This window comes from Melanerpes formicivorus, unplaced genomic scaffold (genome assembly GCF_026170545.1).
Source record: "Melanerpes formicivorus ecotype bairdi unplaced genomic scaffold, bMelFor1.0.p_v2 SCAF_76, whole genome shotgun sequence".
Taxonomy (NCBI): Eukaryota; Metazoa; Chordata; class Aves; order Piciformes; family Picidae; genus Melanerpes; species Melanerpes formicivorus.
In genome coordinates this window covers 3122444-3146338 of record NW_027142428.1, presented here as the reverse complement: position 1 = coordinate 3146338, position 23895 = coordinate 3122444, and the positions used below count along the sequence as shown (strand labels likewise).

General features: G+C 50.6%; 1 protein-coding gene across 1 annotated transcript in view; it reads left to right on the top strand.

Annotated features, from left to right (window-relative positions):
* The window catches only part of SLCO2A1 (solute carrier organic anion transporter family member 2A1), a 29561-nt gene extending 7359 nt beyond the window's left edge, over positions 1 to 22202 (top strand). Inside the window, exons 2-14 of the mRNA XM_068164054.1 lie at positions 4518 to 4655; positions 7337 to 7499; positions 10916 to 11131; positions 12446 to 12544; positions 14162 to 14295; positions 16279 to 16360; positions 17214 to 17378; positions 18476 to 18665; positions 20209 to 20368; positions 20735 to 20904; positions 21073 to 21137; positions 21286 to 21406; positions 21525 to 22202. Of these exons, the coding sequence (XP_068020155.1) occupies positions 4518 to 4655; positions 7337 to 7499; positions 10916 to 11131; positions 12446 to 12544; positions 14162 to 14295; positions 16279 to 16360; positions 17214 to 17378; positions 18476 to 18665; positions 20209 to 20368; positions 20735 to 20904; positions 21073 to 21137; positions 21286 to 21406; positions 21525 to 21645 (1824 nt within the window). The 3' untranslated portion in view covers positions 21646 to 22202. The remainder of the gene's footprint in view (positions 1 to 4517; positions 4656 to 7336; positions 7500 to 10915; positions 11132 to 12445; positions 12545 to 14161; positions 14296 to 16278; positions 16361 to 17213; positions 17379 to 18475; positions 18666 to 20208; positions 20369 to 20734; positions 20905 to 21072; positions 21138 to 21285; positions 21407 to 21524) is intronic.
* The last annotated feature ends 1693 nt before the right edge of the window (positions 22203 to 23895 follow it).

Here is a 23895-nt window from a genome sequence, read left to right as displayed (position 1 = left end):
TCAACTGAGCTTGGCTTTTCTTTAAGATCTCCTTCTTTGTCAAGAGTTATGGAAGACGGATGGCAGCAGTGTTGCCCCCTCCTGGGGTTGCTTGCTGGGTGCCTGGGAGCCATGCAGCACATCTGGTGTTCTCTGTGGAGACCAGGTTTCCATGGACAAGCAGGTTGTGGGTGCTCAGCATGAACATAGGGGCTAGGGATGCGTGGGGAGAAGGACAGGGATGAGAGAATCCTATGAGGACCTGCAAGACGGCATGGGAGAGTGATGCCCTTCATTTCCACCAGCCTCAGAAGTCTGCTTTTCCTAGCCAGAGTTGTCTCAGCCAGTGCTGAGGGCAGGCAGTGCATGGGCTCCTGTTGGGGAGCCCTCCAAGGAAGCCCTTCTCCCTAGCATTTGTACTCAGAGGCTTCAAGGTTTGAACCATCATTATTGTAATTAGAATTGTCTGCTGAACGCAGGGGAAGTCTTAAATCAGGGACATCTCTCACCTCTGGACAGTCAAAGCGTGTCTGGAAAAGCTGAGCTCCAGCTGCACAAGTCCTGCAGCAAAGGCTGATTGGCTTTGCTCCAGTGGTTGTGGGTGGCAACTTCTTCCCAAGCAAAATCCAGAAACCTCCTCTGCTGCTCACCTCCCACCCTCCAGACTCTGCATCCAAGGGCTAAAGCTGCTGTGGGATCAGGGCCCCTGAGCATCCCTCCTGCCTTTCCTGCTGTCCTTGCTTGCAAGAGGCAGATCAGAAGAGCTCATGGGCAGGGAGGAAGCAACCACACCCCGCAGTCTTTCCCCCACTGGTGTTCTCCAGCTGCATTTCTCCCATCTTAGTTTCCCTCACAGCTGGCAGCCCCAGCCTGCTCCCAGCCTCTCAGGATCCACAGCCCTGTTCTGTCCATCCTCCTTGGTTATCACCAACGCATAAACCCATCTGGGGCTATCTTCTGCCAGCTCTGCTTGTTTCCTGTTTGCCCTCCCTGACCAGAGCCTGTCTCACTCAGCTCCTGTCCTCCATCATCTCATGAAGCACAACCAGTGCTGATTTCCCACGGTCCTTCTAATATCCTACCTTCCTTTCTCCTGCCAGCCTCAGCATTCTGAGGAGTCAAGCTGCCTCTCCTCCTTATCTCCCTCCCTACCAGCATCCTCTCTCCCCTCAAGACTTCTCATCTCCCCATCTGCCCTGAGATTAAGCTGACATTTGCTGCGCTAAATTCAGCCTCAGTGATCCACCCTCTTCCCTCCCCATTGGTAAACAGTTTTGCTTCTCCAGCTAACGCCTTGCACCGGGAGAGGTCTTCCTCCAGCTGCTCTGCATCTCAGGCGCTCGCGGTCCTCCACTGTTTAGCCAGAACTTCCTTATCCGAATGACTTCAGTAGGGTCTGGCCAGAGCTGCAGGAACAAAACTTAAATGTTCTTTGGCAACAAGATCCCTCCTTCATTTCTCATCCTTGCAGGAGTCACCTCTCTGCTCCAGCCCAGCTGGAGTGTGATCCCAGTTCAGGGCTGGGGAAGGTGAAGGTGGTGGATCCAGCTGTCCCCTGCAGGACCGTGTGCTGGGATGAATTTTTGAACTCAGGAGTTGATAGCTGGAGGGTGTAGAGGTCATTCTGCTTCGAGAGTTTACTTTCAGATGTTTCGCTTCCACTTTGTCCCTGTCTGGGAAGGTTTCCCATGCTACACCCCACATCATTGTTCTGTGGCTTTTTTTGTTGGGGCAAAGTCCCCACCTGAGACTTTGTCATCTCCTGCATGGTTACTGCTGTGGCAGATGCCTGCCTGACACTGTCTGTCTTCTGACACCCCTTCAAGTTGTAGCTAGGGAGCTGACGATGGCAATTCTCCCTGTGACCCTTCTCCTTTCTTTGGTGTTTCCCTTTCTCCTACTTTCCTGTGGTCTCCAGGTTGTTCTCAGCCTGCCCTCACACGGCCAGGGCTCCATTTTTTCCTTTTCCTTCATCTCCATTGTCTTCTTTCCTGCTCTGTCGGCACACTTGGATACTCCGCTGTGTCTTCTGGATGGTGCTATCCATCCTTTCAGGGGAATCTTCCCAGGCTTCCTGTCCATCTGCTACCTAAATTCTCTTGCAGTTTCTCTGAGAAGCACTCATAGTACAGGTTATGAGAACTCATGCCAGAGGAGAACATGTGCCTTCCTCTGCTCCCCCAAAAGCCACTCCACCCACCTACGGCATTTGCATCCTCTGTGCCAAGTGGACACTTTTTATTCCTTTGTCTGGTTTGTGGTTTGCTTTGGTTTGGGTTTTTTCACACACCCCCCACCCCCCCCCCCAAATGGATCAGGGCTTCCAGGTGCTGTCACCATTTCAAACAGCTCCTAATACCAAGTCTTGCTTCTCTCTTGGCCAAGGCCATAAGGAATTTTGTCAGCCCTCCAGGAACTTTGATCCCCCATTCATCATCTCGTGCTTCCCGCCGTTATCTTTGTGGGACACGCTTCCGGTCTTCAGCAAATATTTGATCTCCTGTGAATTCAAATAAAAAGACCTTTTCTATATCTTTTTCTTTTTTTTTTTTTTAAGGTTATTTTAAAATGCTTTTGGCACCAGGTGGATGCACTCCATTCCAAGAAAAATAAAGGAAAACTGCTCTGGCTAAATATAGATCAAAAAGATGCCTGTGAGCTGCCTCTTGCATCCTTTGCAGAGAGCTGCTTGCATCTCCCTGGCCACCTGGGATTTTCTGACCATGCTTCTGCTCTGCACTATCAACTCTTTGTATTCCCTCCTCTGCTCCAGGGGCAAGCTCTGCCTCCCTTCAGTTTGGTTCCTGGCTTGGCTCGCAGTCTGACTCAAGGGAAAGATGCCCTTTTTAGAATACCACAGAGGCCTTCCATTGTGGAATCACACTGTGGATTAAGACCTTCTTGCTCTCTGCAGCTCCCTGAAAAGACATTTGAGTCAGGTGGGTGTCAAGTGATAGAATGAGAGGAAATGGCCTCAAGTTGCACCAGGGAAGGTTAAGGTTGGATATTAGGGGGTAAAAAAATCCCTACAAGAATGGTCAGGCATTGGAACAGGCTGCCCAGGGAGGTGGTGAAGTCACCATCCCTGGAGGTGGTCAAGAAATGTGTGGACATGGCACTTTGGGATGTGGTTTAATGGTCATGGTGGTGCTGGGTTGATGGTTGGACTTAATGATCTTAGAGGTCTTTTTCAACCTCAATGATTCCTCATCCTTTCCCTCTGGGGCTTTTAAAGCCCTTCTTCAGCTTCTTCTTGCAACACCCATTGATGCAGGTGCTGTTAACTGGCTTTACATACGAGTGAATCCACAGGATGAACTAGAAATACTGGATGTCAGGTAGTGTAAACCAGCACAGCTCCCTTTCAGCTGCGGCACAGGAGCTGCAGAGTTGGCTCTAATATGGTCTCCCTCTTTTAGTACCAGACTTGGTAGAGTTAGGAAATGGTTGGAATCACTTACTTTGAAAATAAAGAAGTTTACAAAGTAACAAAGTTTTCAAAGTAAAGAAGTTTCTCCTTAAGCTCATGTGAAACCTTCTGTGTTATGGTTTGTACCCACTGCCCTTTGTCCTACCACTGGACATCACTGAAAAGAGCCCAGACCCATCCTGATGATCTCCACTCTTTAGCTATTGCTAAAGAATGAAGATTCCCTGTCAGGCTGCTCTTCTCCATGCTAAACAGCTCCAGGTCTCCCAGCCTTTCCTCATAAGGCAGAAGTTCCATTCCCTTACTCATCCTTGTAGCCCTCCATTGGATTCTATCCAGTAGTTCTCTGTCTGTCTTGAACTGGGAAGCCCAGAATTGGGCACAATACTCCAGATGTGGTCTCACCAGGGCAGAGTAGAGGGGGATGAGAACCTCTTAATGCACCCCTGAATACTGTTGGCCTTCTTGGTCATGAGGGTGCATTGTTGGATCATGGGCAACTTGTTTTGGTCTTTTCCAACCTAAATGATTCTGTGACTCTGGGAGCACACACTGAGTCCATGCAAAGTCAAGCCTGTCTCATTTGTCATTGTTGGCCTTTTTGGTCATGAGGGTGCATTGTTGGCCTTCTTGGTCATGAGGGTGCATTGTTGGCCTTCTTGGTCATGAGGGTGCATTGTTGGATCATGGGCAACTTGTTTTGGTCTTTTCCAACCTAAATGATTCTGTGACTCTGGGAGCACACACTGAGTCCATGCAAAGTCAAGCCTGTCTCATTTGTCATTGTACAGCTCCCAGCGCAACAGATTCTCAGGTTGGAGGCTTGCTCATGAGGACAGTACAAGAGTTGCCACAGTACAAATTCCTCAGAAGATAAAACCAGAGCTCTTTTATCCTCTCTTCTGCATCACTCATTTTACAAAGCTGAGTTAATCAAGGACCCAGGACTGAGCCCTTCAGTAGATCTGTTGCATGTCAGAGGTGCAGCCATGCCAGTCCATGTGTGTATGACCCTCACATCCCATGCATGAGATGTGGTCACAAGGAGTTACACATCAGGAGGGCACTACTGGGTGCTAACCAATGACACTTTTTTTTCTCCCTGCAGGTGTTTGTGCTGTGCCATGGCCTTCTCCAGCTCTCCCAGCTCCTCTACAGTGCCAACTTCAAGAGCAGCCTCACCACCATTGAGAAGCGCTTTGGGCTCTCCAGTCTCTCTTCAGGTTTTATCTCCAGCTTGCATGAGGTAACTGGGTGAGAAGCTTGAGTGTGAGCCCTGAGGGGTGGTCAGAACACAGTGGGGACCTTTCCAGAATAGGTTCTCAGGATTGTTCATAGCCAGTGCTTCCTTGGCCACAGCTGTATGTGCTAAATGAAGCAGCTGCCGCTGTGCACTTGGACAGCTCAGCTCTTCACACTTCTGCTCTGCTACATGCTGGGAGGTTGGATGTAGGTTTATGTGGTGAAGACATGGCCTTGGAGGGCAGTAGCAGAAAGCAGGTTGCTTCAGAAGAGACCACTGCATCCTGAGCTGCCATGCATCTCCAGCAGAGGCATGACTGGGAGGAAGAAAACATTCATGTGATTCTCTGTTGATCACGGTTCTTGCCTATGTTTGCCTAGGTTTCTCATTGGCTTTTGGAATGACCCTGGCCTGAGTCATTCCAGCCTATGTCTAAAAGGAGACTGGCCTGCAGTATCTCCAGTATCTAGACCTTTTCTCCAGTGCTTCCAGCTGCTGGTGGTCCTCTGGCAAATGTCTTGCATTGGCATATTGCTGAGCTGGCTGAGGATTTTCTCACAAATACTTTCTAACCACTTCTCTGGAAATAAATGTTCTAGTTCACATTTTCATGAATCATTACATTTCTGGTAGTTATTCAAGGCCATCTGGGAAGAGACCTACTGGCAGAGACTTTCTTTGGATGGCTCACACAAAGTAGTGCTTGGTGGCCGCTGGTCTTCTCACACAGAATCCTCCACCAACAGACTATGCAGCAGGAGTACTTCTGGGTCCTTGGGGAAGTAGATGCCCAGGTCTTACTTCAACACGTGGGCTTAGAAAACCCACTGGTTGAAAGCCTATAGAGACCAGTGAAGGACTTCCCATTTGTTATGGCTAGGTCCAAACTATGCAAAGAAAGAAACTTGGTGCTGAAGGCTATGGCATTGGTAATGATGAACTGGCAGAACTAAACCCTGCTTAGTATCTCAGAGCTCTAGCCCATGTCCTCCTTATCCACTAGAGAGCTTGTATTTAGGAGAATGAATGTCTGGACAAGTAACATCAAAACAAACGCAGAATCATAGAATCATTTCAGTTGGAAAAGACTTTTATCAGACCCAAACACTATCTTAAGTGTGTCCCTTAGCACCACATCATGTAGAGCAATCTGTTGCAGCAGGAACATAAAGGGAAAAGGAATAGAATAGGACATGTGCCACACAGGCAAATAGCAGCCTGCAGACAGCATTTACAACTTCCTTTCTCTGCTTTATGACAGAAGTTTCTGTTCTTCAGTTCAGCTCTGTGTGAGCTGCCCTGCTTGTCCAGGACCATGGTCTTTTCACATTGATGTCTGTAGCAATTCCAAGAGAAAAACCCACAAAGAGATAAAGGAGCAAGGCCATGCAAACATAAATACAAAGTGTCCCTAGCCATGCATGTGCATGCTGAGGTTAGAATAATGTTTAGTTTGTCCCATGTACTGGTAGTTTCATGGTCTTCACCCACTTTTCTGAGCAAGCTGCATCTTTTCACATCTTTGTAGTGATCCAATCTGCAGCTGCAGAGGACCAGAGTCAGGAAATCTGCCATGAGCTGGACTTTGTAGGTGGGAATGGAGGCAATAAGTTTAATTTCTTGCTGTGGTTGGGGGAATTATTAGTTTATGTCATATCCTGCGAGGTACAGAGCAGGTGTGGTTGCTGAGAAAAGCCCCAGCTACATCACAGGGAAGTTGTGATGCTGCCCATGCCAACAAGGAATGAGCACAGGTGACAGCAGCCAAGCTGTCCTGCTCCTGCTCGTGTCAGACACCACCTGATGAGAGAGCTCTCTGCCCATCCAGACACAGTCATGGGGATCCAGATACAGCCTAGTCTTTGTCCATAACATTGTCTGGTGGGTTGAAAATTCCCCCAACATTAAATTGCCAGCCCAGCCCAGCTGGAAGCAAATGAAGCTGTATTTACAAGCAACACTGCAATCTACAATGAAATGCAATGAATATGTACAAAACATACAGTAGTTACAACATTTACAGGTGTTTACAATTTGTAAACAGCATGGGAACCTCCCTGGCCAAAAAACACAGGGGAGCTGCTAATAGCTTCCCACTCCCTGCTCCCCTCCTTATCCCCCCAGACACAAAGGGGCAAGAGGAAAGAGCAGAGAGTTATTTTGTTAGGATACTCAGCCAAAACAAAGCAAAGCAGCCAAGGTCAAACAGAAGCAAGTTAGTGTCTCCCAGAGCAAGGAGACAAGAGAGAGAGTTTTCATCACTGGCTGATGTTTGTAATCTGTCCAATGGATTGTTTAGAATTTATCATAGAAAGAGAGATTGGCCATTGGAATGGGCTGCCCAGGGAGGTGGTGCAGTCACCATCCCTGGAGGTGTTTAGGAAGAGACTGGATGGGGTGCTTGGTGCCATGGTTTAGTTAATTAGATAGTGTTGGATGATAGGTTGGACTTGATGATCTCAAAGGTCTTTTCCAACCTGTTTTGTTCTGCTCTACTCCTACTCTGCTCTATTCTGCTGTATTCTACTCTACTCTACTCTATCATTAGCTCCCTTTTTACACCCCTTCGTAACTTATTTACTTTCTACCACTTTCTGTTCAAGATCTGTGGAAAGTTTTAAAGGTACAGCCTAAAACTACCACACATGGTTAACATTCTCCCTCTTTCACTCTGCCTTTTCCAGATTGGCAACGTGGTCCTCATTATCTTTGTCAGCTACTTCGGCAGCCGAGTTCACCGCCCGCGGGTGATCGGTGTGGGCGGGCTGCTGCTGGCGCTGGGAGCGTTCCTGGTTACCCTGCCCCACTTCCTCTCTGACCCCTACGAATACACCATGCTGAGCACTGGTAAGTGCCTCCACCCTCACTGCCAGCAGCTGGCCCACCACAAATCCATCACCAGTTGCTCTGGGCTGAGTTAGGACTCCAGCCAAAGCGAGGGTTGTATCCAGTGCACACACCATTCAAAGGCAATGTCTGGAGGGAAAAATCCAAGGCAGAGATTTGCTGGTTTCAGCCTGACTTCAGTGCAGCTCCTACAACCCTTTCCCAATGCAATAGTTGTGTGTGGGATCTCTTCTGCCTCTTCTGGCCATGTCATTCCATCCACAGTTTCAGGTGCTGTGGTCATGGTAAAGGACCTAAGTTCCTCAGAGATGCTCCTGAAGGCCTCCCTGAAAGAAGGTTGGAGCCAGGTGGGTGTTGACCTCTTTTCCCTAGTAACAAGAAACAGGATGAGAGGAAATGGCCTCAAGTTGCACCAAGGGAGGTTTAGGTTTGATATTAAAAGACACCTCAGTGAAATTTTTCTCAAACACTGGAACAGGCTGCCCAGGGAGGTGGTTGAATCCCTGTTCCTGGCAGTGTTTCAAAGAGGTGGAGATGTGGTGCTGACATCCATGGCTTAGCACCAGCCTTGGTAGAGTTAGACACTGGTTGAACTCAACAATCTTTGAAGTCTTTTCCAACCTAAATGATTCTGTGATTCTGCTCTATGATTCTATATGGCAGCCCTCTGTGTTTCAAGTTCAGCAGGCAGGATGTTCTCTCCAGGCTGCCAAGACCTTTCTCCCTCGCAAAGGATCTTGCTGTAGCTCTGAGAGCGCAACGCAGAGAAGCTGTGGAGGCTCCAGCCCTGGTGGCATTTAAAGTCAGGCTGGATGAGGCCTTGAGCAACCTGGTCTAGTAGGAGGTGACCCTGCCTATGACAGTGGGGTTGGAACTAAATGATCTTGAAGAGTTCTTTCCAACTCAGACCATTCTATGCTTCTATGAGTATCCCACACTCACTTGCCAACCCAGGAATATTTGTAAGGAAATTCCACATCCAGCGAGAGAGCATATCCTTCCACTTGGATACTATACATGAGACCTGAAAACCAACTCTTTAAATGGCCTCATCTGTTATTTTAAATATGCTTTTCTCTGGCTGTGCCCACACATCTCTCCTCAGATCTCTAAGCACCCTGTGTCCCTGCTTTATGCAGGGATGTGTCCCTCCAGCCTGCTTCTGGGCCTCCTGGAAATAGGTTTGCTTTCCATGGCATCGGAAGAGCCTCAGCTGCATCTTGAAGCCTGCAGCTCTGCCTAGAAACAGCAGCATTGTTATTAATGATGGCATGTCATCTAGCTGTCCAAAACCCAGCCAGAAAGAGTGTGAAACCAACTGTGACCACAGCATGCTACTGCTGAGGCAGCAGATTAGGGGTAGAAGCTCTGGGATGCTGTTTCTGCCCTGTGTGATTGTAGACAAATCACTTCACTTCTGGCTTTTCTGGGGCACTGCTGCAATTCCCAAAGGGGCTCAAGGGCTCTGCATTACCTTGCTACTGAGCTTTTGTGCTTTTCTGAATACTGAGCTGGATTCACAACAGAATAGTGCTCAGTCTTGTCTTGATGGCCCTTACATGCTCTAGAAATAGGTCAGTTCCATACGCTCTGGAAACAAAGCAGACTGCTAAGAAGGCTTGAAAGTTCAATCCTCATGTGTGTGTATGCCTTGCTGCTCCAGCTAGGCTTTGACCTGGCTGAAGGATAGAGTACAGAGGGCTGTGAGCAATGGTGCAGGGTGTAGTTGCAGGCTTGTAGCTAGTGATATTCCTCCAGGGATCAGTACTGGGTCCATTCTTGTTCAATATCTTCATCAACAACCTGGATGAAGGGACAGAGGTGACTGGGAGGAGTGGATGACACACTGTCAAGCTGTGCTGCCATCCAGCAAGATCTGGACAGGCTGGAGAACTCTCTCCTGGTTTTGGGGAGTCATAAAAGTAGCTACTGTTGGTGGTCTCACTGCAGGCAGCTGAGAGCTGTGGCCGCACACGTTGGGACAGCCAAGCCTCTATTGCAGCCTGGCTTCCCTGCAGCCCTGCTGAGAGCCCAGCCTGAACACAAATGCAGCTGCTGGTTCCCCTGTAGCCCAAAGCCTTTTGGCAAGGAAAGGAACATTGTCATCACTGAGGCCACAGAGGTATTGCAGTATGAGAAGAGACATTGTCCCCTTGTTGCTGAGCAGTATGTGGTTGACCAATGAGAGTGAAGTTCTGCTCTAGCCAGCTCTGCTGTTCTGCTCTAGCCAGTATGCCTTATATTCTATGCTAAGGAGGGCTACTGGTTTAGCTGGATAGGCTTTGAGAAGAAGCCAGTGTGTATGACAGCTCCAGCTTCCCTGCAGAGTGCAATACACAGAAGAGCCTGCAGTATGTGCCGCAAGGCTGGCTTCAGTCTTCCAGAGTAACTTCAGCTCCTGAAACCTGGAGATGCTAATGAGCCTTAGCTTCCTTGGGGATTCCCACCTCTGAAAGTCCCAAGTCACCTCAACCCTGTGTCAGGTTTCTCCCCCTACCTGTGCCTTCAAAGGGAAGGACAGCATTGCCAGCCAGGGAAAGCTTTCCACCTCTGGTGAGAAGGTGCTTTCTCCTGGGAAGGCTTTGAAGCTCTGCATTCCATTCCAGCCTGATCCTCTGGGCTCATGGAGCCTTAGCTGTGTCAGGGAACTGCTATCTGGCCTTGGGCAAGTTGCTCCATTTATCATAGAATCATAGAATCATTTTGACTGGAAAAGACCTTTAAGATCATCAAGTCCAACCATTCTCTAACTCTACCAAGGCTGGTGCTAAAGCATGTCCCTCAGTACCACATCTCCACACCTTTAGGGATGGGGATTCAACCACCTCTCTGGGGAGCCTGTTCCAGTGTTTGAGAACCCTTTCAGTGAAGAAGTTTCTTCTTCAGCTAGGTCCTGAGTTTTGCTGCAGCTCCACAAGACCTAGTATTTGGTACCACAGATTACTCTGCTCTTCAGTGCCTTCATTTTGCATGAAAACAAATTTTTTTGGGGTCCATGAATATTTAGACTTTTCCACTGGCTTTGACAACATCTGTCTGAATTCTGTCAGTTGTCTGGGTCCAAGGTTGCTGCAGCTTTGATGGAAAGCTTTTTTTGTCCTCTGATGACAGCTGGAATGCAACTGTCTGGAGCCAGGCTGCAGGGCTGAGCCTGTGCTGGAGAAATTAATTTACTTCTAACTTCTCTGCTCAGGCTGGTTTGAAAAGTTTGGTTGCTTGCTATGCTGACCTCAGGATAATACCCCAAAGGAAGGGAGAGGTGATGAGAAGTGCTAAACAAAATGAGTGATCCATCCAAAATCCATTAGTGTGTGCTGACTCAGCGAATGTGGGAGATTTCCTGTGCTTGCAGATTTAGTGCAAGAGGAGGCAGGGGACTTGCTCAGTGCTCTAATGCTCGTTCTTCTCCCTTTCAGGTAACAAAAGCCAGGTTCAGGTTGAGCTCTGCTATGCAGAGAATAAGTTTATGTGCTCAAACAGCACCCAGGATCCCCAGAAGGAGGCCAGCAGCATATGGGCAATGATGGTCATCGCCCAGCTGCTTGCTGGAATCGGGACGGTTCCCATCCAGCCCTTTGGGATATCCTATGTGGATGACTTTGCAGAAGTGAACAATTCCCCACTGTATGTTGGTAAGTGGACTGTTGCTGTATATTGCTGGAAAAACAAGCTTTTAAAACAGGTGCACAGCTGAGCCATTTGCAGCAGGATCAGGTGCCTTCATACCCAGCATGCTCAGAGGCTCCAAACCAGCAAAACACACAGAGATGGTTCATGCAGTTCAAGCAAACTCCTTTCAAATCACAGACTCACAGAATCACAAACTGGTTTAGCCTGGAAGGGACCTTTAAAGGTCATCCAGTCCAAGCCTCCTGCAGTGAACAGGGACATCTGCAATATCCTGACTTGAAATGTTTCCAGGGAGGGGGCTCCTATCACTTCTCTGGGCAACCTGGGTCAGTGTTTCATCACCCTTCATATAAACAGTTTCTTCTTTGCCCTGACCCAGGTGCAGGACCTTGCATTTGGCCTTGTTGGACACCATGAGGTCCATCTTTGATTGGTGGCTTTCCTTGAGCCTTTCACCAATGCTGTATTGGAGCTGTGTATCTGCCAATATTGGGGGACAGCTCAGGGCAGACTTTACATTAAAAGACAATGACGAAATTCTCTGTGGGGAGAGGCATCGTCTGGAGACTCTGTCCTGTCCCAAACAGAAACACAGCATTGGACACATGATGGTTTTGGCATGGGAACACACAGAATCATTGCTGGTTTTGCAGTAAGTCCCTGCAAAATCAAGGCTGTTTGGTCTATGTGGGGTCCTGACATGTTGTGCTGGGGCCCTTGAGACAAGCAGTAGATCCATTGCGCAAAGAGGAGGGAAGTTGAGCCCTTTCATTCCGAAGAATTCAGAAGGAAACATTTTGATCCAAAGAATTCAGAAGGTAACATCTTGACCTTACACATGATGTCAGTTCAGCTGAACCAAGGGTGATCTGCTGGCCTTTTTGCCTTTGGCATCTTTCACCGACTCTGAAGTTTGCACCAAATGGTTCCTTAGCCTCCTGTAGGAGATTAAGGTCTCTGCCATCTGCAGGAGCCCAGAATACCACCTCTGTGGTTCCACCCTTAATGACAGTGAAGCACAGATATTCACGGTGTAGCTGACAACTTCAAGCACATTGGCAAAGCCTTGACTGCAGCAGAGCAGAGGGACTTCTGCAGGCAGCTGCCTGCCCTCCTCCTAATCCTGTTGTAATACACACCACATTCAGTATCTGAGCAATGGGAATCTTCTCAGTATCTACTACTTGATAAGAGATGGCTTTCTTCCTCTGCATGTTGGAACACCATTCCTGCCTCAGGTAGGAAGCCAAAAGCCATGTCTGTAATGGAGCTACTGTTCCCTGCTCACACTGGCTCTCCCTGCTCCCTTTTTCCAGCCATCCTCTTTGCCATCGCGGTGTTTGGCCCTGCTTTTGGATACCTGCTGGGATCTGTGGTGCTGAGGCTCTTTGTGGATATAGGAAGAGTGGACACTGGTAAGTATTTCTCAAGTCACTATAGTCCTCCTAAAAGCCTTCTCTGAGTCAGAAGGTCACTCAGAGATGACTGGTAGCAGAATCCGTGTCACACAAACCCCATTTATCTGGAAAGTTCTGACCTAGAATAACACCTCCAGCACACTTCTTGACTCCATCTCCCCATGAGGGTGGTCCTGAAGCCACCACTGAAGCAGAGCCCTGTGGTAGGAACATTTCAGTGTCCTACTTGTGCTGCTGCACTAGCGAGTGGTCATTCCTGAGGTCTGCCAACTGCCACCACACTGAGGATATATCACACCACCCTAGGATGGCGATGGAGAGGAGCAGGGACATCTGAAGCATCCAGGGATGGAGAAAATAGTAACAGGGCAATGTGTGGGTGCACAGGAAGGCTCAAGTCTACTTCTCCTCCTCCCCCACCATCCTTCACCAGCATCTGCAGAGAGAGGGACCAAGCTACCACCGCTGCAGGGCTTATTTTCCTTATCTGCGGTGTGTGCTTATTATTTCTGGTAACTTAATCACTAAAGAATTCTCCCCAGCCCCTTCATGAATGTGGCTCTTCCTGTGTTTCCTTAGAGGGATCAGAGCTTGCCTGACATTTTTGTCTGCTGCCCGATAAGGATGATAAATGAACCTGGGGCAGGAAATGGCAAAAAGCCTTGGCTCGCTCCCTGCCGTGGCGTCAGAGGGGCTCAGCAGCCTCTGCCCAGTTTCTCTGTGGTGATGTCTGAGCTCTGGAGTGGAGTGGTCCTGTTTGGGGAAGCAGAGTGATTGTTTCAGTGGGGTGTGGGCTCCTCTCCTGATGCACCCTGGCACAAGACTCCCCCTCTGAGGCCGCTGCTAGTTCCTTTCCCAGCCGCAAGGTCCCAGCAGCTGGGAGACGCAGTCCCCATGCTAAGCCAAGCAATCTGTCAAACTCCCGTGAGCATCACTTGGCCCAGCCAAAGGATGTCTGTGCTGGAGACAGAGAGGCTCTCACCTTCTCCTCCTTTTTCCGGAGAAGGCGCCTGGGCTTTTGTCCGCTTGGAAGCCAGGCTCATTAGCAGCGCTCTTCTGCCGGCACGCGTCCCTCCCCTGGGCTCTGCCAGCAGAGAGTGACCCAGCCTGGAACAATGGGCGAGCAGCTTCTGCCAGGAAAGTGCCTGTGCCTTTCCCAGTCCCTATCTCTGCTCGGCATCCCTAGCAAGCAGCGCAGTCCAAACCCACCGTACGCCCCAGGCAGAGGAGGATGGAGTCAAGCCTCCATAATCATGGCAGTGCTGGCTGGCTGAGCGGGGAAGGGCTGAACCTGTGCCATCAGCATACTTCCCTGCTGACTAAGTCCATCCCACAGTGATCTGGGAGGCTTGGCATGGGTTTTGTGGGGAGTGGCGGCACAGGATCCTCGCCAGGAGAGAGGAGGTCAGACACAACCAGGGCTGGTGTCGCTACCAACACTGGAGGCAGCTCCCACCTCCATCCATTTGCTCTTCCACGGCAGTGGAGAGAACTTTGGACTGTGCCCACATGAACCCTTTGTGCTCCACTGGTCCATATTTGCATGGGTATTTGCCCTTTTCACCTCGGAGATGCAGGAGCAGAACTCTTATGGTGGGTCCTTGTGTCTTGCAGCTACAGTGGCCCTGACACCAAAGGACCAGCAGTGGATTGGAGCCTGGTGGCTGGGACTGCTAATCTCCTCGGGCTGCTTGGTGCTCACATCCATTCCTTATTTCTTTTTCCCTCGTTACCTGCTGAAAGGAGAGGTGAGAACTATCTCTGAAGGGCCAGAATATCTAGGTGCCAGGGCTGTGATCAAGAAGGGAATATCCATCCCCAGAGTAGAGGGGTGAGAGGGAGGAAGGGAGCCCAGCAACCTTTCTTAGATGTGGTTACAACTTCTCACAAGTGAAAACTCTTCCAAGCAATCTCTGTGCCTCTAATCTGTGTAGGAACAAACTCTTCACTTCTTCACCATTAGCTGGAAAGCCAGAACCACCACAGCTCAGCAGACCAAAACCAGACCTCATGCCCTTCCTCCTTGCTGCACTGACAGCGTCTGTTGGGAAGGGTTTGGGTAGACTTGTGTCTTCGCTGGGACAGGGCAATGGTTGGGTGGCATGCATTCCTTCTTGGTAAGGGTCTGTTCATGAGGACTCAGCTTTCCTGAAGTGTCTGGCCTGGTTCTGCTGGTGATGTCTGTTTCTTATCTCCTCACTGCAACACCCCCTGACACCATCAGATGTGTACAAGAGGGCCCAGGTGAACCTCATGAGGTTCAACAAGATCAAGTACAAGGCCCTGCACCTGGGTTGGGATAGTCCTCCTTACGAATACAGTCTGGGGGATGCTGTGATAGAGAGCAGCCTTGTGAAAAAGGACTTGGGATACTGGTGGACAAAAAGCTGGACATGAGCTAGTAATGTGCACTTGCATCTCAGAAAGCAAATCACAACCTGAGCTGCATCAAAAGCAGTGTGGCCAGCAGATGGAGGGAAGTGATTCTGCCCTTCTGCTCTGCTGTGGTGAGACCTCACCTGGAGTATTGTGCCCAGTTCTGGGGCCCCCAGCACACCAAAAAGGACATAGACCTGCTGGAGCGGGTCCAGGGTAGGGCCACAAAGGCAATGAGAGGGCTGGAGCACCTCCCCTATGGGGACAGGTGGGGAGAGACCTCGTAGTGGTTTCCCAGTACCTGAAGGTGGCCTACAAGAAAGCTAGGGAGGGACTTTTTACAAGGGCTTGTAGTGATAGGATGAGGGGCAATGTTTTGAAACCAGGGCAGGGTAGACTGAGTGGACATTAGGAAGAAGTTCTTTACTATGAGGGTGGTAAGACACTGGAACAGAATCAAAATTAGGAGAAGGTTTAATGTCAATGTTTTAGTTTCCAAAACAGTTGTGTTTTATTTTGAAATTGTTTGATCATTAGTTCTTTAAAGGTCAAAATCAAATGCAAAGCATTTCATTATCCAAGCTAGAGGACTTGTTAGATTTGAGCTGACCTCCCTCCCACCTTCACTCTCAGGCTTTTTGCAGATGGGAGGGTTCAGGGGAGTGAAGCTTTCCAAGCTCTTAACAGCCCTCTGAGCAGGACAAGCTTTGGTATCACAGCTCTGCTTGAGGGCTGTAGCAATAGTTGAGATAATTCACAGAATGAGGGGGCTTGGAAAGGACTTCTTCGAGTCCAACCCCACTGCCAGAGCAGCATCATCCAGTCAGTCATAGTCAGTCACACAGGAACACATCCAGGCGGGTTTGGAATGCCTTCAGAGAAGAAGACTCCACAACCTCTGTGGGCAGCCTGGTCCAGTGCTCTCTCACTCTCAGAGGGGAAAAGTTTTTCCTTATGTTTATGTGGCACCTCCTGTGTTCCAGTATGTGTCCATTGCCCCTTGTCCTGTCACTGGACACCACTGAGAAGAGTCTGGCTCTGTCGTCCTGACAGTTGCCCTTTAGCTATTGATCAGCATGAATGAGATCCCCCTCAGGCTTCTCTTCTCCAGGCTAAACAGCCCCATGTCTCTCAGCCTTTCCCCATAAGGCAGATGTTCCAGTCCCACCAGCATTATAGTGGCTCTCTGCTGGAGTATCTCCAGTAGTTCTCTGTCCTTCTTGAACTGGGGGCTCCAGTTCCTCTAACAGGCAGGGCTCAAATGCAACTGGGAAAGGCTATGCTTCTCCTCAGCAGGGCCAACCATACAGAGATGTTCCCCACTCACTGCAGGATGCTCTTCTCTACCTCTCCAGGATCCAAAGATGGAGGCTGGCATGCTCAGGAAGATGGAAAAGGAGATGGCTGAAGAAATCTCGCTGCTGGAGTTCATAAAAAGTAAAGGGCTGGCACTTGTAGGCGATGGTGGTGAGGGGCACTGGGCCATGCTGGGCGGATGGAGACCATCATGACAGCATTTCAAGCTGGGAGTGCTTGTTGGGAGCCTTTGAGTTTGTCCAACCTCATTTTGTGGAGCTGCCAGGGCCTGCTCAGGCACCTATCTTCCCTAAGGACCATGGGAAGATAGAATCATAGAATTATTTTGGTTGGGAAAGACCTTTGAGATTGAGCACAATCACTATCTGAGATGGGCACAGCCTCCCTCCTGCTGTAAGACAGCAATGTTGACGTCCCTGAATTGTCTCTCAAAATTGATCTGGGGATCTGAGATGGCACAAGCATGCTGGGAAATGCCAGCTGGATGGTCTAACCCATAGCTCCAAGGGAGGGCACGGGGCTGCTGGCACCACCAGCTGCTGCTTTGAGAAGGTCACTGCACTGCAGCTTGCGCAGGGATGTCACTGATAAGAGAGAACAGTTTAATAACTTTTTTTTGGGCCCATGATGACTTCTTACTAGCTAAAGCCCTTCCCCCTTCCCTCTCCATCCATCACAGTCACAGCCTGGAGCTATCAGCTCCTTCTTCTTGGTCTCATTGGACTTTGATGAACAATGCCAGATCCCTGCAGCACTCTGCTAGAAGGGATAAGCAAATCAGGGACCAACTAAACAGAGCTGCCAGCTGCTGGGCCACATTAGGATGTCTTCCCTTCTATTTCCCCGTGGCCTTAGACACCCCTGATATGAGCTCACCAGGAACAGTCTAGGGGTGGAGTATTTTTCCACAGTAAGAATTGCTGACATGAGGATCACATGACTAAAGTACATTTTTCCTTCTGCTTCCCTGTAGGATTCCCAAAGATCTTCCTCAGGCTGCTCCTCAACCCCCTCTTCATCCTCCTGGTTCTGGCTCAGTGCAGCTTCTCCTCAGTCATTGCAGGCCTGGCCACCTTCCTTAACAAGTTCCTGGAGAAGCAGTATGGAGCCTCCTCCTCCTATGCCAACTTTCTCATAGGTGAGCACAAATGGGCGGGGGCAGCCATGGGGTGAAAGGTGGCCAGCAGCAGGGAGCCACCTGCCCACATTCAGCAGGTTGGAAGGTTGGAAGAGACCTCAAAGATCATCAAGTCCAACCTGTCACCACAGACCTCATGACTAAACCATGGCACCTGGGCTTTTTAGAACCTGCAGGAGGAGGTCGTTGAAAACACATTTTCAGATGAGACCTGGGGATTACCTCGATATGGTTGATGACTTTCCTGACTTGAAATGCCTGCAAAAGGCCAGGATCTCTTGCATTTGCTTGTTTGCTCTTGTGGGCCAGTAACCACTCCTGAAAACATGCAGCCCCACCAAATGGGTGATGCTTAAAGATGGAGCAAGATCAAGCAAATACACATCAAGCTTCATCTTGCATCTCTAAGCCAGACTCCCAAGGCTGAGCTTTCTCAGGGGTACCAACTGCCTTGGTTTGTCTCAGATAACAGTGGAATCTGAAAGTTCCTCCAGCCACCACTAGGTCCACAAAGCACTACCACCACCCTCTGGCAGCAGAGAGGCTCTTGGCAGGTAGGGCCCCTCAATTTAAGGAGGACATTGAGACTCCTGAACGTGTCCAGAGAAGGGCAACAAGGCTGGGGAGAGGCCTTGAGCACAAGCCCTATGAGGAGAGGCTGAAGGAGCTGGGGTTGTTTAGCCTGGAGAAGAGGAGGCTCAGGGGAGACCTTATTGCTGTCTACAACTACCTGAAGGAAGGTTGTAGCCAGGACGGGGTTGGTCTCTTCTCCCAGGCAACCAGCACCCAAACAAAAGGACACAGTCTCAAGCTGCACCAGGGAAAATTTAGGCTGGAGGTGAGGAGAAAGTTCTTCACAGAGAGAGTGATTGACCATTGGAATGGGCTGCCTGGGGAGGTGGTGGAGTCACCATCCCTGGAGGTGTTCAAGAGGGGCCTGGACGTGGCACTTGGTGCCATCGTTTAGTAGTCAGGAGGTCTGTAGTGACAGGTTGGACTTGATGACCTTTGAGGTCTTTTCCAACCGTGCTGATTATATAAAATGAGAAGTAGCTTCTATGAAATGGCCTCCACTTAATGCCCTAATTTCACTCCAGGAGCTGTGAACCTGCCAGCAGCAGCACTGGGGATGCTTTTAGGAGGAATCATCATGAAACGTTTTGCCTTCTCCCTCCGGGCCATCCCCCGCTTCGCTGTGGTGGTGCTCGTTTTCTCCATCCTTTTCTGCCTGCCCCTTTTCTTCATGGGCTGCTCCACAGGGCACATCAATGGGATCTACCCTCCAAGGTAATGCAGTGGCTTGAGTTGTTTCCAACTTCTTGTTCCTCCAGTTCTTGACCTAAATATCTAAGGGGTGGAAGACATGCCGGTGGAGGGAAAGAGGCAGTAGATATCACCCCACCACTGCTTGCTCTTTGACACCGCTGCCTGGAGGAGCTCTAAGCATTACACAGCACAGAAAGCCTAAGAGGACACTTACTCCTGGTTTTCTGTACCAAAGACACATGGCATACTTTTCACTCTGGATTTCCAGGGACAAATCAGTAGTGTTAGTACCCATCAGTGCCACACATGGGCACCTTGGGTGCTCCTGTTGTTCCAGCTGGACATGACCTTTCTCCTGGCCTAGGTGGAAACATTCTCTTTTTAAGGCAAAAATGAGATTTAGAGTCCACCCCAGGCTTGCTCTCAAGTGCACTGTGCTCATTTCCCAGTGCACAGCCATTAAGGAGCTTTCACAGAGGTTTCCCTTTTGCCCAGCAATAATCATCCTGTCCCCAGGGTGCAGTGGAGGGGTGAGGGCCAGGGCAGTCCATGCTCTTCTTCCACTTAAAAGCCACTTGATTAACCAAGAGCCCTCTGCAAATGGGCAGCTGTTTAGATGTTCTCTGAGCGCCACACAGCATGCACCATGAATTCAGGAGCATGTGGAAGTCCACTGAGGCACTGGCAGCTCAAGCTTTGCTTTTCTTCAACTGTGAGGAGATTCCTTGGCTCAAGATCAGGTGCTGCAAGTGCTGCATTTTGGGAGGCACCTTGACATTCACCTCTTGCTGCCAGAGTCAGGTTGACTGTCTGCCTTAGTACCTCTGGGACACAGCAGAGTTGATGGGCTTTGCTGATGTAACTAGGAGCTGCTGAGGGACTTGAATGGAAAAGGAGGCTGTTGCCTTATATCCTTTTGGGAACCTGCCCACGTGCAATGGCAGCAGTGCAGAAATGCCTTTTGCCTGCATTCCCAGGTAGCTGTAGGCTATGTGGATGGGTGAGCATGAGCTCCGCCGCAGCCCACCATGTCCAAAGGCAAGTGCCTGGTGCCAGCTTCCTGCAGGAGATGAACTGTGCCACTCCAGCAGATGAGCTCCCTTAGATAGCAAGGCAAGGCAAGACAGATAATTGGGCTTGTACTCCTGACTTTTCAGGCTGTCAGCCTTGTTTGGAAACAAGCCCACTTCCAGTTTCTGCCTGAATGATGTCTCCAGCTGGGGCTGTTTGTACATCTGTTCCTGTGCTTCTGGATGGAGCTCAGATACATTTCTCCAGGCATTTGGCTGATTAGTTTTCAGCAGGGGGGGGCGGGAGTGTGAAGTAAGTGTGTGAGTACTTGTTTGCAGACATAATTACTGTTAAGTTCACTGTACACTTGCAGAGGTACCTGCAGGGGATCAGGGTCTGGCGCCAGGCCAGCCTGCTGCTGGCAGTGCAAACAGGAATGGGGAAAGCAACTAACTAGTAAGAGGGACTTATGTTTTTCTTTTAATTCCTCCTGCCCTAATTCCTGATTAATTTCTTTCTTTCTTCAAATCTTTTCCCTCCTCCTTTCTGGCAGCACATTGAGTTCCCAGCAGCAGGTTAGGACGCCGAGTGGGTGCCACTGCTCTGAGCACATCTTTCACCCAGTGTGCGGAGAAAACAACGTGGAGTACATCTCCCCCTGCTTCGCTGGCTGCACAAACAGCACTGCTAACTCCTCCACTCCCAAACAAGTGGTGAGTACAACAAGTGGTTTTGCAAAGCAGAGGGCACCTGGCTGGCTGGTGATGGTGGAGGCTGCAGCGATGCTGTAGGAACTTGATGGTGAGCTTGGGCAGAGCCTTTTGGATGTGGTGAGTGGGGAGGGCTACCGGAGATGCTGAATGCCTGAGCAAGTGTGATGGAGAATTGCTGTAATGCCCTGGGAATATGCTGGGAGAAAGGGGGAGGGCAGCATGTGCCACTGCACAGTCCCATAGCTGTGCCTTAAAACTGGAGCTGAGACTTGGTACTTGCAAAGTGCTGCAGTCTGACGCCTCGCTGAAACCCTGCTCTTGGCTTTCAGAATGTTGACATTTGTTTTTTCCACACATTTCCAACAGATCTACAAGAACTGTTCCCTGATTTCTGCTGGAAACAGGCTCTCCTCTGCCAAGACAGGCTCCTGTCCACTCAGCTGCTCCCACATGCTCCTTCCTGCCATATTCCTCATATCCTTTGCTGCCCTGGTAGCCTGCCTGTGCCACAACCCCCTCTACATGATGGTTTTACGGTGAGCAACGGGCAGGAGGGCGTGACAAGGTCCTGAGGGAAGCATGATGTGATGGGTTCCCTATGCTGGGATCAAGAGGGCCTCTTAAATGTGGAACCAGGCCAAGATGCTTGGCCAAATACAGAGCTGTCACGGCAGCTCTGACCTCCCATGGCCTCTCCTCTGCAGGGTGGTGAACCATGATGAGAAGTCCTTTGCCATCGGCGTTCAGTTCTTGCTAATGAGGCTGCTGGGTGAGTGTCCATCTCCTCCTGAGTCTGGGGGAAGGCAGCAGGGTGCTCAGAGGCTTGCTCGAGCCCCAAGAGGTGTTGAACCTCCTTGGGGCTAGCAGGCAAAGCAGGGCAGAGCTGGCAGCCTGACTCCTTCCTCCCCTCTCCAAAGCATGGCTGCCGGCCCCGGCCATGTTTGGTGCCCTCATCGACTCCTCCTGCATCTACTGGCAGAAGCAGTGCACCCAGCGCCGCTTCTGCGCCTACTACAACAACGACTTCCTGCGCAACAGGTACCCTGTCCCCTGTCCCCCTGCCTCCTCCCCCAGCAGGCACGGGCTCCAGCTCAACCTGGGGCTGGCTGAACGTGCCACCTGCAGACATGGCATCTCCTGGCTCTTCTCCTAACAGATACCTGGGACTGCAGGTGGGCTACAAGGTGGTGGGCACCATCCTCCTCGTCATCATCGGCTGGAAGGTGAAGAGGAGCAAGGAGTACAACGTGCAGGAGAAGGCAGCAGGGCTGGTGTAGCCCACTTGTGAACTGACTCCACAGCTCCCATTATCACTGCCAGTACTTTGTCTTTTTTGGATTTATTCTTCCTCCTAAGGGAGCAACTTCACCTTAGCAGCGCTGAGCTCCTCTCCTGCAGCCCTCAACACTGCCACTGTCCTGGCAAGAGATGCTCCACGCCAGCCCCAGCCTGAGACGGATCCTCCCAGGATAGGATGCACTTTGCCCCTAACTTTGGGGAGGGGTGAGCCCCCCACACCACCTGGGCCAGGAAGCAGAGGGGTGCTGGAGCACAGCACCATCCAATGTACCCAGAGAAGTGTCTTTGTGGGCCAAGGTCCTCCCTCCAGTGTGATGTTTTCAGTCATATAATGCTCTATCAGCTGGGACAGGAGCACTGCAGCTGGCTGACAACCCTGTGGGGCTGTCCCATGCCCCCCCTTGCCTGCACCCCTCACAGAGGTCAGCATGGACAACACACATGATGTGAATTTACTAGCAGGGGTTTATTGCAGAACATTTTGGGGGCTTGTTGCTCTTATATTTTTTATAAATAAAGGTCACTTTTCCAACTGTGGTGCTTTGCTGCTCTCCCCTCCACCCTAGGAGCTGTCCCCAGCAGCAAAGCAAGGCAGCAGATGCCTGTAGGTCACGGCCCTGGCCGATCCCGAGTGCATCCCTTGCTGAGCAGCCAGGGCATGTGCTCCTTCTGCAGCCCCAGCAGTGATGAGAGGCTGTGTGAAGCAGGCAGGCTCTGCTGGCTTACCAGCCAGGTAGCCCAGCCACAAGGGACAGCAGTACCTGCATACAGCCCCAGGCTACCTGCTGGTAGTACCAAGCCTGCAGCACAAGGCCTGCAGTCCGCTGCACCCTGCCTCCGTGACCCTGCAGCCCACAGCCTTCTGCACCATGTCAAAAGGCACCTGCACAATGCAGCAGGGTTCTGTGAGCACTGGCTTGAGGACTGAGGGTAGCACACAGTGGGTATTGGACGAGGGGAATGCAGACAGAGGACTTCAGGCAGCATGCAGAGGCCTGCAGGCATAGGGCTGGGGATCTTCAACAGGGTGCAAGGGCTGCAGGCAGTGAGCAGAGGGCTGCAGGCAGCATGCTACAAGCAGAGGTGTGTTGCAGTGCTGCTGCAGGTAGAGTGCAAGAAGCTGTAGGCAAGGGGCTGTGGGCAGTGCTGTGCAGTGTGTGGGGTGCTGTGTGCATGAAGTTGCAGGCAGAGTGCTTGGGGCTGCAGGCTTTGGGCTTGGGGCTGGAGGAATAAGAGTGGGAAGTGGAGTGCTTGAGGCGGCAGGCAGTGGGCAGGGGCTACATGAAATCATAGAATCATTTCAATTGGAAAAGACCTTCAAGATCACCAAGTTCCATCAGCAACTACCTGCCAAGTCTGGGCACATCTCAGCACCACATTTATGCCTCTTTGAAACACCTTAAGGGATGGGGATTCAACCACCTCCCTGGGCAGCCTGTTTCAGTGTTTGAGAACCCTTTCAGTGAAGAAGTTTCTTCCAAGATCTGAGACCTTCCCTGCTGCCATTAAGGCCATTCCCTTCCATCTTACCACTTGCTACTGGGGAGAAGGGACCAACCCCCACCCAGTTCTAATCTCCTTTCATGGAATTGTAGAGTGAGATGGTCACCCCTCAGCCTCCTTTTCTCCAGGCTAAACAACCCCAGTTCTATCACCTGCTCCTCCCCAGAACTGTTCTCCAGACCTCAGACCATCATTGTTGCTCTTCTCTGGACTTGCTCCAGCACCTCCACGTCCTTGGAGTGAGGGCCTCAGAACAATCCCTGTCCTGGTCCTGCTGGTCATATTGCTGATGCAGACCACAACACTGCCTTCTTGGCACTGCCAGGCTGCAGCCTGAGGAGCAACTTCCCTGGCCAGCAGCAAGTCATGGGCTGAAAGCAAGGTTTATACACAAGAGCCAAAACCAACAAAGCACAAACCTGGCTGCAGGGGAAACCAAGAAAGAAAATAACACAGAGAGTTTCCAGTTCTGCCCTTTTCCCTCAGCCACCAGGGGGAAAAACGCCCCAAATATTTGAGAGGCCAGTCATGAGGCATGGCCCAAAAAACACATGCAGCTCTCCAACAGCCCATGGCACACTCTGGCCTGGGGACAGCCCCAGCTCAGTCACGACCTGGCAGAGAAGGCTGAGGCAACTCCATCCAGCTGTAAAGCTGCTGGATGCTGTAGCCAACTCCCCCACAGAGCAGGGTAAGCGCTCTGTGACTTAAACCATGCCAGCCAT